The sequence below is a fragment of the Bidens hawaiensis genome, unplaced genomic scaffold, assembly GCF_021521415.1.
Source record: "Bidens hawaiensis isolate Kalapana, Puna unplaced genomic scaffold, B.hawaiensis_p1.1 tig00016263_1, whole genome shotgun sequence".
Lineage (NCBI taxonomy): Eukaryota > Viridiplantae > Streptophyta > Magnoliopsida > Asterales > Asteraceae > Bidens > Bidens hawaiensis.
This window is the reverse complement of record NW_027492483.1, coordinates 111,000-125,711: the sequence shown is the minus strand read 5'-3', so window position 1 is coordinate 125,711 and position 14,712 is coordinate 111,000. Positions and strand designations below refer to the sequence as shown.

At 36.2% G+C, this 14,712-nt stretch overlaps 1 protein-coding gene across 1 annotated transcript in view; it reads left to right on the top strand.

The window, feature by feature from the left end:
* Window positions 1-11,385, top strand: part of LOC143551088 (carotenoid 9,10(9',10')-cleavage dioxygenase 1-like) — a 41,002-nt gene extending 29,617 nt beyond the window's left edge. Inside the window, exons 3-15 of the mRNA XM_077041602.1 lie at window positions 7,111-7,181; window positions 7,289-7,303; window positions 7,433-7,542; window positions 8,466-8,567; window positions 8,686-8,748; window positions 9,107-9,217; window positions 9,303-9,487; window positions 9,569-9,707; window positions 9,803-9,920; window positions 10,004-10,105; window positions 10,774-11,025; window positions 11,135-11,246; window positions 11,324-11,385. Coding sequence (XP_076897717.1) covers window positions 7,111-7,181; window positions 7,289-7,303; window positions 7,433-7,542; window positions 8,466-8,567; window positions 8,686-8,748; window positions 9,107-9,217; window positions 9,303-9,487; window positions 9,569-9,707; window positions 9,803-9,920; window positions 10,004-10,105; window positions 10,774-11,025; window positions 11,135-11,246; window positions 11,324-11,353 — 1,410 coding nt within the window. The 3' untranslated portion in view covers window positions 11,354-11,385. The remainder of the gene's footprint in view (window positions 1-7,110; window positions 7,182-7,288; window positions 7,304-7,432; window positions 7,543-8,465; window positions 8,568-8,685; window positions 8,749-9,106; window positions 9,218-9,302; window positions 9,488-9,568; window positions 9,708-9,802; window positions 9,921-10,003; window positions 10,106-10,773; window positions 11,026-11,134; window positions 11,247-11,323) is intronic.
* The last annotated feature ends 3,327 nt before the right edge of the window (window positions 11,386-14,712 follow it).

The window sequence follows — 14,712 nt, the reverse complement described above, 5'->3', positions numbered from 1 at the left end:
ATAACAGGGTATCTGGAAGCAATAACCAGAAAATCGGAAAGATAGAAGCTTTGGAGTACACAACAATGAAGATGAAGATAAAAATTTTTCCTAAGGGCCTGCTTTTATAGGCCCAGGAGAGAGAAAATTGGCAACTGATCGGATTTCACGTGCCCCCACTCGCAGGTGTAAGCCAACGCGGGCGCGGCACGTGTCCCTAACACTGTTGAGGGGACATAAAAACGTAACGGAACTGCCACGGAGCAGAGACGCGCCCCCACTCGCAGGTGCAAACCAATGCGAGCGCGACACGTGTTCCAGACAGCTGTGTGAGGGGACATGAAAGGCAACTGTAGCACCTCGAGCACACGAAACGTCTGACACGTTTCCGGCGCACGTCACCACCAACCAACCACGTGTTTGGACCCTTCGTTTCAACCAAATGGATAGAACTTCGCGCAACGATGGAAACAACCAAGAAAACGACAAAACCCCATTAAAAAGACCAAATCAGTAAGTCTAATATCTATCTTACCGCGCTAGCGCGAGATAAGACACACATTAGACTGGGGGGGCTTGAAGAGGTATGTACCCGCCTCAACATCGAGCGGGGCGGGTCAAACCACAAGATATATACAAGACATTAGAAATCAAAGATATTATCAAGGCACAAAGCCAAAACTTATGCGCACAGCGCATATCGCATATGCTCAAGCATCACATGCTTGCACATATCACATATGCTCAAGCATCACATATGCTCACGCATCACATATGCTCATGCATCACATATGCTCGCGCGTATCACATGCTCACGCATCATATATGCTTATGCATATCACATCGTGCGTGGCGCATCCGCGCGCGGCGCATATCACATGCTCGCGCATCATACATGCCCACCCATATCACAGTTGCGCGTGGGGCATCCGCGCGTGACGCGTATTACATGCTTGTGCGTATCACATCTGCGCATGAAATATCTGCGCGTGAGAATAAAGAGAAGACCTCGCGCATCCTCAGGATGGGCGCATATCACACATGCACATAATCAACCTCGTCCTTATCCAAATCAGGATTAGGGCAACCTTGATTGTGCACGTCAGACAACCTTCCAGAAGGCATCTTTTTAAGGAATAAGGATATGCTGATGTTGACAGCTGCTAAATGAAAGGTGGAAAGCTCAGCATGACTCATGGGTTACCACGTGATTATAACCAATGAAAAAGCACCAGGTGTCTCCAAGGACACGTGGCGCAAATCGATTGGAGGAGGCCAACAAAACCCTAATTTGGTCTCAGCTCAATCAGGGGAAACCCTAGCACTATAAATACAGCATCAACTCCACAAGGAAAGATATACAAAAACACAGTCACACAATCATACAGAGTAACATACAGTATTCAGCTATTAAGCAATACTCTCCAGATTCCCTTACTCTCACATTATTATCTTCTCCTACATATACTTATTCTCACGCCGGAGGGTTACCCCAAAGAGGACCCCTCTGTCCCTTTCTGAGGGGTAAGTTAACGGCGCTGTTCATTTTGTAGGTGGAAGAACCCAGATCCAGAAAAACCATCGGTGAAGAATCGTAACCACACCCGAGGAAAGTAGATCTGCTACCAGTGAGTAGATCCACGTTTCTTCAGGTTAGGTTATTAGGATGTGTTTGTTAGGGAGTTGTATCGCTTGATATGTTATTATCCTTAATATTTGTGGTGTATTAATGTATGAATGTTTGCTTCGTACTTGAATCTCGTAATTGATGGAGTTTGTTGCTGATTTCAGTCATATATTTGTGGCCGGCAATCAGTTTGAATTATTATTTTCTTGTTGCTGAAGATTATGTGATTGATTTTTGGTTTAGACCTAGCATAAATTGCTATTTAGTTAGTAGATTATAGACGTGTAAGGCTCCGGACCCGGCCGCCCTACTTTAACGTTGGATTTACTCATAAACTCAGTTCAACACAGCGAAATAACATAGAACTTGCAGCGGAAACTGAAAATTTTAAATTTAACTTATTTCTTTAACTCATCTTCGATACGGAAAGCCTCGTACGCACTTCAAGCTCTCGGCGCCATCTACAATCTCTGCATGCATACTAAAAGTTAGCTACCCGCTGAGTGAATTCTAACGTTTCTTTCTTTTCATAAATGATCAATTCTTAACAATTGACACACGGCTCTTTCGTATCCGAAGATAGATTAACATCACCTTTATTTCTTACACATTCATTTATGTTCTTATCTTTGTCTTTATCATGCATATCAGAGCACACGCACCATTCATATACGCTATCTATTCTACTAGTATTTATAGCTGGATCATGCACACACACACATATGTATATATATATATATATATAAGAGGGAACTCAAAAAAAGTTGGGAACCGGAGAACTATTCATTTTGCTTAAAAATACATGTAGAAGACATTCTAATAAAAATATTTAATTTTCTAGGGTGGGGTTAAAATAAGAAGTAAAGTGTGTCTAAGAATTGTAAGAAGTAATCTGGTGCGTTAGATATGTTGATCTAACGGTGGATATGAAAAGTGTGTTTATTGTGCGGTGTGCTTTATTAGATCTAATGGTGAAAACACACTTACTATACTTCTTAGGAAAAATTTACTTTTTATTATAACCTTACTCTCTCTTTCTCTCACTCTCTCTCTATATATATATATATATTGAAAACGGCTTTTACATGTGTCTATATGTAAAAACTCTAAAAAGATTATGTAAAATTGTGTTTTTTACATGAACAATGAATTTTATTTTTTTTAGTATTTTTCATACATGTAAAATGAAGAGTTTCCTGGTTCCTCATTTTTTTTTGATTTCCCTCTTAAACTTGTTCCTATATATATAACTACCATACCATGCAATCATACTACACGCACACACATAATTATTCGCTTCCACACTTAGTGTCCCTTATTGGACCACCTATTCATTGCATCCATATTATAGTATCCATAACTGGACCATATTCTCCTTGTGTCGATAACTGGACCACATTACCATAGTATCGATAACTGGACCACATTACACATATACTATTCTATCAGTCAATACCTTGTATCTAGAACTACACCACATAACAACACGTTCTTAAACACCGTATAGGCTTTTATTCCTTTATGTGTTAATGCCCGTGTTTTCTTGTCCATAACAACACGCTAACATGTTCATAAATGGAACATCTATTAATATCCATAAAAGGAACGTCTACTCGTATTCATAAAAGGAATATTGTCTATCGTATAAGCACTCGCATACTACCCATGAGAATTCATGATGTGGACAAGTATAAAGTGATTACCTCCCTGATGTCCACGCCATGACATACTCGCGTTCTTCATTCAACTTAACATAAAATGAGTAAGTATAGTTATTATTAGTTTACCCATTTACTTTCTCATATAAAACATGTCGCAATCATCTTTTACCTTCTTTCGTGAGTATTAATACAACCCCAAAAACATTTAAAGGTAAACGCAGGGGGGGGGCTAAAACTTACCTGGCTCGCTTATACTTTTGTCTGACAAATCTGATATCGTATTTGAGCCGTGACCACTATTAAATAATTAACTACTTAAGTTAATTGTACTAACGACGTTAATTGACTAGGCTATCAACTACTAGGTTCACTTGAACAAGAATCAAACCATGAAAGTTTCGCAAAATTCTAACCTTTATTAACTATCCCAATCGATTTAACACTACACCAAGTTTCGAGTCAAACTGACTACGTTTCCCATTCTTTTTATGAACCAAACTTTACTCGTTTAACACAAACTAGTCCAAATAGCTCCTTTCTTATAAAGTTTATTACTTTATCATTAATCATGGCCTGATATGTCATCCTACAAAGTTCTATACAAATCCATACACAAAAAGTAAACATTTTAAATACAAGCATACCTATGACGTTTATGTTCGAAAACACTAGAATAACCTAAAACTATATCAAATGATCTCTGATTTAGGTGATTCAAGCAGCCACGAAACCATCACACCAATATCTACGAACCCATCTGCTTTCAGCCATAGGTAACCGTCGCTACAATGGCCGGAAAGCCCGAACAGTCGTAGAAAAACTTCATCTTTCATTGTTACGCTTATGTTAATGGAAACCCAACTTCCATGCCTCTGATTCAAGATCCGTTCAGTGTAAATTTTCATTTATATGCTAGAAACATGTTGTTAAAATTTAAGACCAATCCAACAGTTAGATCTTCGAGAATCATCCTGGTCACTCAAAAACGACGGTTATATGTGTTTCTCTCTTTAAGAACTTGATGAAGAAACCAATATGATGAGATAATGAGTTGGTGGCTGCATTTATAGATAGAGATTCATGTTTAACTTTTCATCAAATGAAACTTAGCCCCCTCATACTTTAAATACATACATTTATCTAAAATCCAATAAAACTTGATTCATTTAAATACGAATCGAAACTGAGGACGTCACAAGATGGCGATGAATCACACTTGAATTGTTAAGGAATTGTATCATTGATGTTTTAACCCTAGCGTAAATTGCTATTGAGATAGTTATTTAGTTAGGTAGTTAGCAGATGATGTTGACTTGTGTTTCAGTTTCGGTAATTCATCTAGTGAATGTTTTCAGGTTAAGTTATTAGGATGTGTTTGTTATAGAGTTGAATCGGTTGAAGTGTTGTGACACTTAGTTGTATGTTTGTGGTGTATTATTACCTGTATGTTTGATTCGTGCTTGAATCTCGCGATCCTTAGAAGTTCGTAGACTACTAGGTTTTGGTTTGAGATCGAGTAGGATTTCGCGTACGGGCTTTTGGTGAAGTTTGTTTGAGACACGTTTTTTGTGGAGAAGTGATTCAGTTTAGAGTTTGTTTTATTCGGGTTAAATGAGCTATGTTCTAATAAACCAAGGGGTTGATTTGTTGGATATAACTGGTTGCTTACTAAGGGGATCAAGGAAGACTGATGTTCGTTCGATTAGATGACAAGAATCGCAACCAGAGGAATAGATTTGCGAGTTCATAAGGCCGAGGGAATGGTCTGAAACAGGGTCAAAAAGATAGTCGAGTTTGGGAGAGCCAGAAGAATATAGTCATGGATCAAGAGGAGTTTTGGGAGGCCAATACCAAGATGATGAGGACCAAGATGGTGCTAAAGTACTCGAGATAGTCAAAATCGTCATTCGAATCAGACATGTCAAAGGAGACAAGTTTAAAGTCAAAGACCACCTATTTCGAGTCGGAAATTACGAGGTGATTGTTGGACTTCGTTTCGGACTCCAAGTCACAAGTCAGTGAACTTGAGAGACCAATATTGACAACTAGGTCATAGTTGGTTACTTTCCTAATTACAAGATGTTTCCTAATTGTTTTGTAATAATCATAGGTAATATCTTGACAAGTAAGTTAGATTAGTCTATATAAACCACATTATAGTTATGCATTATGTAACCAAGTTAGGGTTCATCTAGATGCATCCAAGTTAAGGTTCATCAAGAGTCAAACCGAGTTAAGGTTTGGGAGTTGCAATCAGTTTTTTGAGTTATATTTTATGATTAATATAAACGATAGTTATTCGTTTAGTTCGTGTTTTTGTTTCGATCGGGACTTGAATTAAGTCCCTACTGTGATATAGCCATATAGGTAGTCATATTTATCTGACAGTTTGATTTATGTTTCAGTTTCGTACTTGATTGAGTCTGTTGCAAATTTTTGTAAGGAAATTGGTGATTATCTGTAATCCTATTGTATCTGAATGTTCGATTCGTGCTTGAACTTTATAGCTGATGATTTCTTTTAGGAAATGATTTCATGTGTTCATTATGTTTCAATGGTGGTTAGATGTAATCGTATAAAATTGAACTTTGACCGTCAGAAAATAGTTCATCATGCTTTGTTACGAATTTTAGTGAAAGTTCTTGTGTTAATTGCAATGTTTTGAAACCTGGCCCGGACCGGTCGGTCGGACTGGGACCCGCCACAAATTCCGGGCCGGTTCATGGGTTTAACCCGTTTTCTAAAAACCCGGCCGGTTCTTGCGGTTTGCGGTCGGACCGGAGCCGGTGAACCGGTACAATGAAATAAAATATAAAAATATAACCAGTGTACATAAATCTATCATATTCCGGCCACAATTCCGGCCACATTTGTGAATCCGGTGTTGGGTTTAATCTTGACTGGTCAAACGGGTCCATAAGTATTGATCATCAGTTTGTAATTTAGTATGTTAGTATGCATGGAATAAAGATATAAGAGTTCACATGGGGTTTGAAGCTGGAACTTAGATATAGCATTTTAGTTTTATTATATTATTTAGTATTTAGTTTGGTAGAGTCAAGTGGTTGACCGGGTTTTGTGGATGAGTGGAACGTTGGAGTGTGGCTTACATTTAGGAGCATGTGAGTCTAATTAGTAGGTAGAGTTTGTTTTTTTTATTCTGTTGAGTATGTAGGCTATTTATAGCCCTTTGATTTGTTGAATAAAGTAGTAGTTCTTTAACTTTTCCCTCTGCAATATTTACTTTTCATATTCATTCACAAAGAGCTCAACCAAGTGTGTGTTAGTAATCGGGCCTGAACCAACATCCGGTGACTCTAAAAATGGGCGGGCTGTGAATGATTAAAAGTCCAAAGGAGATGAGATGAAGACGGTGAGACGATTGAGTCATAAAACTCGTCTGTGACGCACGTCATTTAAACTTCCATGAGGCGGCGGCAAAGATTCAGTGTATATCATCTAGGGTTTGCAAATGAGGGGGATTGAGATTTGAGTGCAGTCACGTTGTGACTTATTAGACATTTATGTAATTTATTAATTTTTTTTACAAAGTTGTATTTTTCACCTTGAAAATGTTTTATTAAACTTAACCCTAAACTTGCTAAAAGAATGTGTGTAGTTGTTTATACTTGTTTCTTAAGTTTATTAATATTATATATATATAGCATCATCTGGGTCAAACACCGGTCCGTCCTTCCGGGTCGGTCCGACCTTTGACCCGGTAATGTGTCCTGGTCAACGCCCTGACCTGGTCTGAAAACATTGGTTAATTGTAACATTCTATAATTTAGTGTTCTTGTATTTTGGTTCTAATTTACATTTAAAAAAAATTTGTAATCACAGGAGTGCCTAAATGGTGAGTTTGTTAGAGTTGGTCCTAATCCAAAGTTTGCTCCTATGGCCGGATATCACTGGTACATAACCTTTACAGTTGCATTAACTAAGTTCATATTTGCTATAAAATTTTAGGTGTTTGGTTCACAGAACTTTAATTTACACTTGTTCTTTTGTTTGTTTGCAGGTTTGATGGAGACGGGTAAGTGTTGTTCGTTACTTAATCTTTGTTTCTACATCTTATGCGTAACTAATGTACTATGATAGATATTATTATTTATACTTTCATCTTCCTATATGAACTTATGTTGTGACTATCAATGTCAAATAGAATGATCCATGGCTTACGGATCAAAGATGGAAAAGCAACTTATCTCTCACGTTATGTAAAAACGTCTCGTTTGGAACAAGAGGAATATTTTGGAGGAGCTAAGTTTATGAAGGAATTAATTCTAAATTTTTTGTCATAGTTATTAAAAGCGTAGCTTTTTGACGCCTAGGCGATTATTTAAGGTGAGTCGCTAATATACCGACTACCATGACTAAAGGTGCGCTAATTTAGGAGTAAAATCAACAACCTAGAATTTTTTTGATTCTTTTTTACCTTGATTTTCTTTGAATTATTTTCCCTTCAAACAAGTTTCCTAAAATTCATAGGATGAACAAAAATAACTCTAATCTCTCAACTATAATGAACAACAATTAGTTATGCATATGACAAAGCAAGAACACGGTCTACAGAAAGAAGAGAAGAGGTTAGTAATAATTAATTTTTATAATGGTTTGATTATGTTGTTATTTCTGTTAACGATGATGAAGATTCTTTGTTTTAACTGCTTGTTAAAGTTATGAACTTGATTAATGAACCTACTTGTTAAAGTTCTGTGTTGGAAATAAGAAGTGTTTGTAAGAAATAATGATTTGAATAGAACAATTAGAATATGTTACGTTCTAGTGATGTATTCATGCTTATATATTCATACAAATGCTCAAATGACATAAACTGATTTCTCATTTTCGTTTTGCATTTTAAAATTTTGTATGATTTTTGTTAATTCTGGAATTTCTGCTATCTTTGGTACTTAAAGTTGAGCATTATAGTTTTGCAATATTTTGGTATAGAAAAAAGTGATATTTTACATTTCAAATTATTTTTTTGAATTTTTTTATTTAAGTGCGCTTATTATTTTTTTTAGGCCTGTGCTTTTTTTGTGCCTAGGCCCTCGGAGAGGCCGTTGCGCCTTAAGTGCGTCTAACGCATTTAATAACTATGGTTTTTGTATATGTATAGATTATGCATTTAATAACTATGGTTTTTGTATATGTTTAGATTATAGAAGTTACATTTTAGTTATTGTGTTTTCAGATTGGAGATCTTAAGGGGTTTTTTGGGTTAGTGATGGTGCAAATGAAAATTCTAAGATCAAAGTTGAAAGTTCTAGATCTTTCATATGGCGACGGGACAGGTTGGTTGATGTATCCATTTTCAGTACCTTTTTAGTTTTAATAACTTCTTGCCATTTTTCATAATTACTGTTGTCTTGAGAAACCTTATATATAAAGTATCTGCATTGTTCTCTTTAGGAAACACTGCTCTCATATATCACCATGGAAAGCCCTTGGCGCTATCAGAAGGAGACAAACCATGTAAGTTAAACCTTAATCATTTAAGTTATATATCAATGGTTCATATTTTTACTTTTTACCTACAATTGTCTGTGCTATGTGCATAAGAATTCGTTAAACTAATTTCTTCGTATGTTTTTTTTAAGTTTTAAACATTTACCTACTACACATGATTTGCACATGTTCTTGGAATAAAAAATGGGTTCTCCCTAGAACCCTCCTTTTGCATACATATGTATGCATGTGGATACATTTATATTGGTTCTTTACTTAATATGGTTCAATAAATGAACTCTCTTAATTATATAATGTATTTTACTTTAGGACAAAGTAACGATATACACTTAATGTATATATTATACATTTTTTTAAATTTTAGATGCCATTAAAGTACTGGAAGATGGTGACCTGCAAACTCTTGGCTTGATGGATTATGATAAGAGGCTTTCTCACGCATTCACTGCCCACCCAAAGATCGATCCAATCACCGGTAAAATACTTTCTCCATTAAACAGATCGATATGTATTAATTCTCTCTTGTCGTATTTTTTTCACAAAGTAACATTTGTTTCCAGGTGAGATGTTTACATTTGGATATGCACAAACAGCACCGTTTGTCACATACCGTGTGATTTCAAAAGATGGTGTTATGAATGATCCTGTTCCAATAACAATACCAGAATCAGTAATGATGCATGATTTTGAGATTACCGAGAATTATGCTATCTTCATGGATCTACCTTTGTACTTTAAACCAAAAGTATGTGAATCTTGATATTCTTGTCACTTTTAGTCATATTTTTGGCTAAGCTCATTAAGATTTACACTAAAATCCTCTTAGGACATGGTGAAGGAGAAAAGGTTGATTTACACATTTGATAAAACAAAGAAAGCCCGATTTGGTATCCTTCCACGGTATGCAAAGGACGAGCTCCAGATTAAATGGTTTGAGCTTCCAAATTGCTTCATATTTCACAATGGTGAGGGCTCTTTTTTATTTATTTCCATATCTACCGTTCATAAAGTATTATTTGAGGTCTTGCATTGGTGATTATTCAAAACTTCATAATATTAGCAAATGCATGGGAGGAAGGAGATGAAGTTGTTTTGATTACATGCCGCCTTCAAAATCCAAATTTGGATATGGTTGGTGGTGGTGTTAAAGAAAAGCTTGAAAATTTCTCAAATGAGCTGTAAGATTTTTATCCTTTGTTAGTTTTTCGAGAGGTTAAAAGGCCATTTTAGTAATTTTACCTGAAAAATATTCATTGTATAGGTTTGAGATGAATTTCAACATGGAAACTGGTCTTGCTTCTCAGAAGAAGTTGTCTGAGTCTGCTGTTGATTTTCCTAGGGTGAACGAGTACTACGTTGGCAGGTAAATAATAAAAATAATAATGATAATAATAATAATTGTTGGACTTAAATCCCGTCCTCAAGTCAATGAACCAGGTTGGGCCGATCTCGAGTTATGGAATTGGGTCAGTTAATTGAATCAGTTAGAGATAAATTAAATGAGTTATATTTAGTTTATGATAGCTAATTATATTATTAGATAAACATGTGGGTTAGATGAGGTTTTAATTAGTTTTTGAATTATATTTTTCTGGTTAAAAGATTGAGAGTTATTCCATCCAAATTCATTGATTATGATTTGGCAAGTTATATGAATCCCTTCTTGAATAATAAGGGAAAACAGATTGACCATGCTGACTATATATTTGAGCAAAATAGCTAGCCATAGTCATTACATCAATGTATAACTCAACCAAAAAACGCATGTGGTTTTGGTAATTGTTAGGTCATAAAGATTAACATGTTTGGGTAGCCAGGTACATTTCTTCTAGACCTTATCCAACTAATACTTTTTAATTTGAAGTATAAGGGCATATTGATCATTTTATCTAAGACTTACATAAGTTAGTGTTAATACCCAAACTCGTTACTTTGCACAAACCACATGAACTAATGACCATCTATGTAATTAACTCTTTTTATTATTTTTTATTTGGATGCTACGTATTAATATCTTTAATGTGACTTCAGGGAACAACGATATGTGTATGCAACTAGGCTTGATAGCATCGCAAAGGTCACAGGCATTGTTAAATTTGATTTACATGCAGAACCCGAAGTTGGAAAAACAAAGCTTGAAGTCGGGGGAAATGTCCAAGGGATATACGACCTTGGGCCCGGTAGATACGGTTCCGAGGCAATTTTTGTTCCTAAAACCCCGGGATACGATTGTGAAGAAGATGATGGCTACTTGATCTTCTTTACACATGATGAAAGCACAGGGTATACATACATAAAACTCCCATAATACTTCATTATATAACATACCTGTAGAGTATTAATATCCTACGTTTAATATAATTGTTTTTGTTTTCTTTTTCTTTTATTTTAGGAAATCATCAGTAACGGTTATAGATGCGAAAACAATGTCTCCTGATCCGGTTGCTGTTGTTCCATTGCCCCATAGAGTTCCATATGGTTTCCATGGCTTCTTTGTGACGGAGGTCGGTTAACTTGATCTCTTGAAACCAATCTTTGTGACGGAATTTTGAAAAGTTTTTTGTTTGTGATATTAGGACAGGAACAAATTCAGGAACAAGCAAGGTTCTGAGTCTTTTGGAGGTGAAAACGAGTTACTGTAGAGCGGGTAATTAGAATGTTTGTTAAAACCATTGTAAATGTGTTGATCAGTTCATAATGTATGTAATAGAAAACATGAATATTATGATACATCTACAACTAAAACATACCTGTCACAGCAGAGAGAAAAGCCACGGCTGATGAGAAAGATCCAGACGGCATGATTGTCAGCTTGGTCGAGTTCCCCTTTAGGATGTATATTAGTGATGGGGATTAGGGTTCTTTGAGAAACCGAATAATATATGGAGAGAGAGGCTCACGAAAATATTAGGTGAGGTTTAGGGTTATGTTCAATGATGTTAATTAGTCTCTCAATATATTTATATACATCCAATGGGAAATCCTTGATTCGCAAGAAAAGGTAATATGGTCCATCAACAATTACCTAGTTAATTAATTAACTTTGATCTATTATAATATAAATGATCATGAGGGCCATACATAAATATATATATCCATATATTTATTCTAACATTCTCCCAGTTGGCCAAATAATCATTTATTATGAGCATTAAATTAGTCTACAGATTTTATCACTTATTTTAGCTTTAAACTCAAACTGAAGCAGAGAAATACAGTCATTGAATTGAACATCAGCTCAAGACCCCCATTAATCATACTGCAGTCCTTGTTTAAAACCTAAGTAGTTATGATCAAAATTATATAAGTAAGCCCTTCAAATATTTGATTTGTATAATAATTTGTCTATATGTCATTACGCATGCAGAACATATTAAGAGACATACAAAATCAAAACTGAGGAAACTTTATTAAATAAAATGTAAATAAGTACAATATGCAATTAAATAAGGTCTTTAGTAAATCCCATATTAGCAACATGTTCTTCAAAAACTTTAGGTGGGAGACATTTATTCATCGGATCCGCTAACATATTATGTGTACTAATATACTCAATACAAAGTTTAACATCCTCAACTCGTTCACGCACGAACAAATACTTTGTATCAAGATATAAACCAGCTCCAGTCGAACTGTTTCGAGAAATTAACGGCAGCTGAATTATCACAATAAAGCTTCAATGGTCTAGAAATGGAATCGACTGATTTAAGTCCAGAGATCAGATTTTTAAGCAACATTCCATAGCAGGTAGCATTATAAACAGCTATATATACTGCCATCATAGTAGAAGTAGTCGTTAACTGTTGCTTATGACTCCTCCATGAGATGGGCCCGCCTGCTAGCATAAAGATATACCTTGAAGTGGACTTCTTGTCATCTTTGCATTTGGCAAAGTCAGAATCAGAATAACCTACCACTTCTAAATTATCCATTCTTCTATAAGTCAGTTTGTAGTCTTTCGTCCTTTGAAGATATCGAAGCACCTTCTTAGCTGCTTTCCAGCGTTCAAGGCCAGGATTAGTCTGATAACGGCCTAACATTCCGGAAATATAAGCAATATCTGGACGAGTACAAACTTGTGCATACATAAGGCTCCCGACTAGTGATGCATAAGGTATCAATCTCATTTGCTCCTTTTCAACCTCTGTTTTCGGACATTGGAATGCCCCGAAAACGTCTCCTTTAACTACTGGAGCTGCATTTGGGTTACAATGTTGCATTTTGTAACGAGTAAGGACACGGTCAATGTAGGCCCTTTGAGATAATCCTAAGATCCTTTTGTGTTTGTTTCGGTGAATTTCGATGCCAATAACATAAGAAGCATCTTCGAGATCCTTCATGTAGAAGTTATGCGAGAGTAATCGCTTCGACTCATGCAACATGTCTAAACTATTACTTGCCAGTAGAATATCATATACGTAAAGGACAAGTATAGTAAACTTACTCCCACTCATTTTGAGGTAGGTGCATTGATCCACTTGATTTTGCAAAACCTTGTTTCTTCATGACTTCATCAAACTTTAGGTACCATTGACGTGATGCTTGTTTCAACCCATATATTGACTTCTTGAGCTTACGGACTAGATGTTCTTGACCTTCAAGTTTAAAACCTTCAGGCTGCTTCATGTACACCTCTTCGTCTAAATTGCCATTAGGAAAGTGGTTTTCATGTCCATCAGTTGCAGCTCTAAATCAAAATGAGCTACTAGGGCCATAACGATCCTTAATGAATCTTTTCGAGAGACAGGTGAAAAGGTCTCTTGATAGTCAATTCCTTCTTTCTGAGTGTAGCCCTTTGCAACCAATCTCGCTTTATAGCGTTCAACGTTCCCATTTTGATCAAGTTTTGTTTTGAACACCCATTTACATCCTACGGGTTTGACACCGTTGGGAAATTCTACCAAATCCCAAACCTCATTTTCATGGAGTCAAGCTCATCAATCATTTCTTTATTCCATTCAGAAGACTGATCACTGCTCATGGCTTCATTATAACAGATAGGATCATTAAGCTTTCCGGCGTCAGCTTCAGTCAGGAAGGTTACATAATCATCAATGTTAGTAGGTCTTCTAGACCTGGATGACCTCCTGAGTTGATTAGCGGGTTCAACATTGTCTTGGTTTTGAGTGTTTGATGTGCCTTCGATTTCTGTTATAACGGGTTCTGAGTGTGGAGAAGGTGGTGCAGAAGGTTCAATTGCATGGGGTACAAGAGGAATAACCGGAGTTACAAATCGACGAGTCTTCTCCCGCATCTTGTATTTCTTGCAATTCTTCATAAGGGTTAGTACTGCTCCCACTGATCTTGTAATCCTTCAGGAACACGACACGCTTGGTTTCTACAATATGAGTAACATGGGAAGGACAATAGAAACGATAACCCTTTGAATTTTTAGGATACTCGATAAAGAAGTAGGTAACAGTTTTAGGGTCAAGTTTCTTTAGGAAAGGGTTATAAAGTTTTTCTTCAGCAATACAGCCCCATACTTTCATATAATTAAGACTCGGTTTCCTTCCTGTCCAAAGTTCATAAGGAGTTTTAGGGATAGACTTAGAAGGAACTCTATTGAATATATAAACGGCTGATTTTAAGGCTTCAGTCCAGAGAAATAGAGGTAAATTAGTGTTGGCTAACATACTGCGTACCATATTCATAAGGGTTCGATTTGTCCGTTCAGCGACACCATTTTGTTGAGGAGTACCTGGCATGGTATATTGGTTCACGATCCCATGGTCCTTACAAAAATCATAAAATGGACCAGGGGCCTGACCCAAATCAGTATGTCTTCCATAATATTCACCTCCTTTATCTGATCTGACAACTTTTATTTGACGATCTAATTGTTTTTCAACTTCAGTTTTATAATCTTTAAAAGTTGTTATAGATTCAGATTTTTCTTTAATGAGATACAGGTACGTATATCGGGAATAATCATCAATGAATGTGATAAATGAAGTATGTCCAGCTACG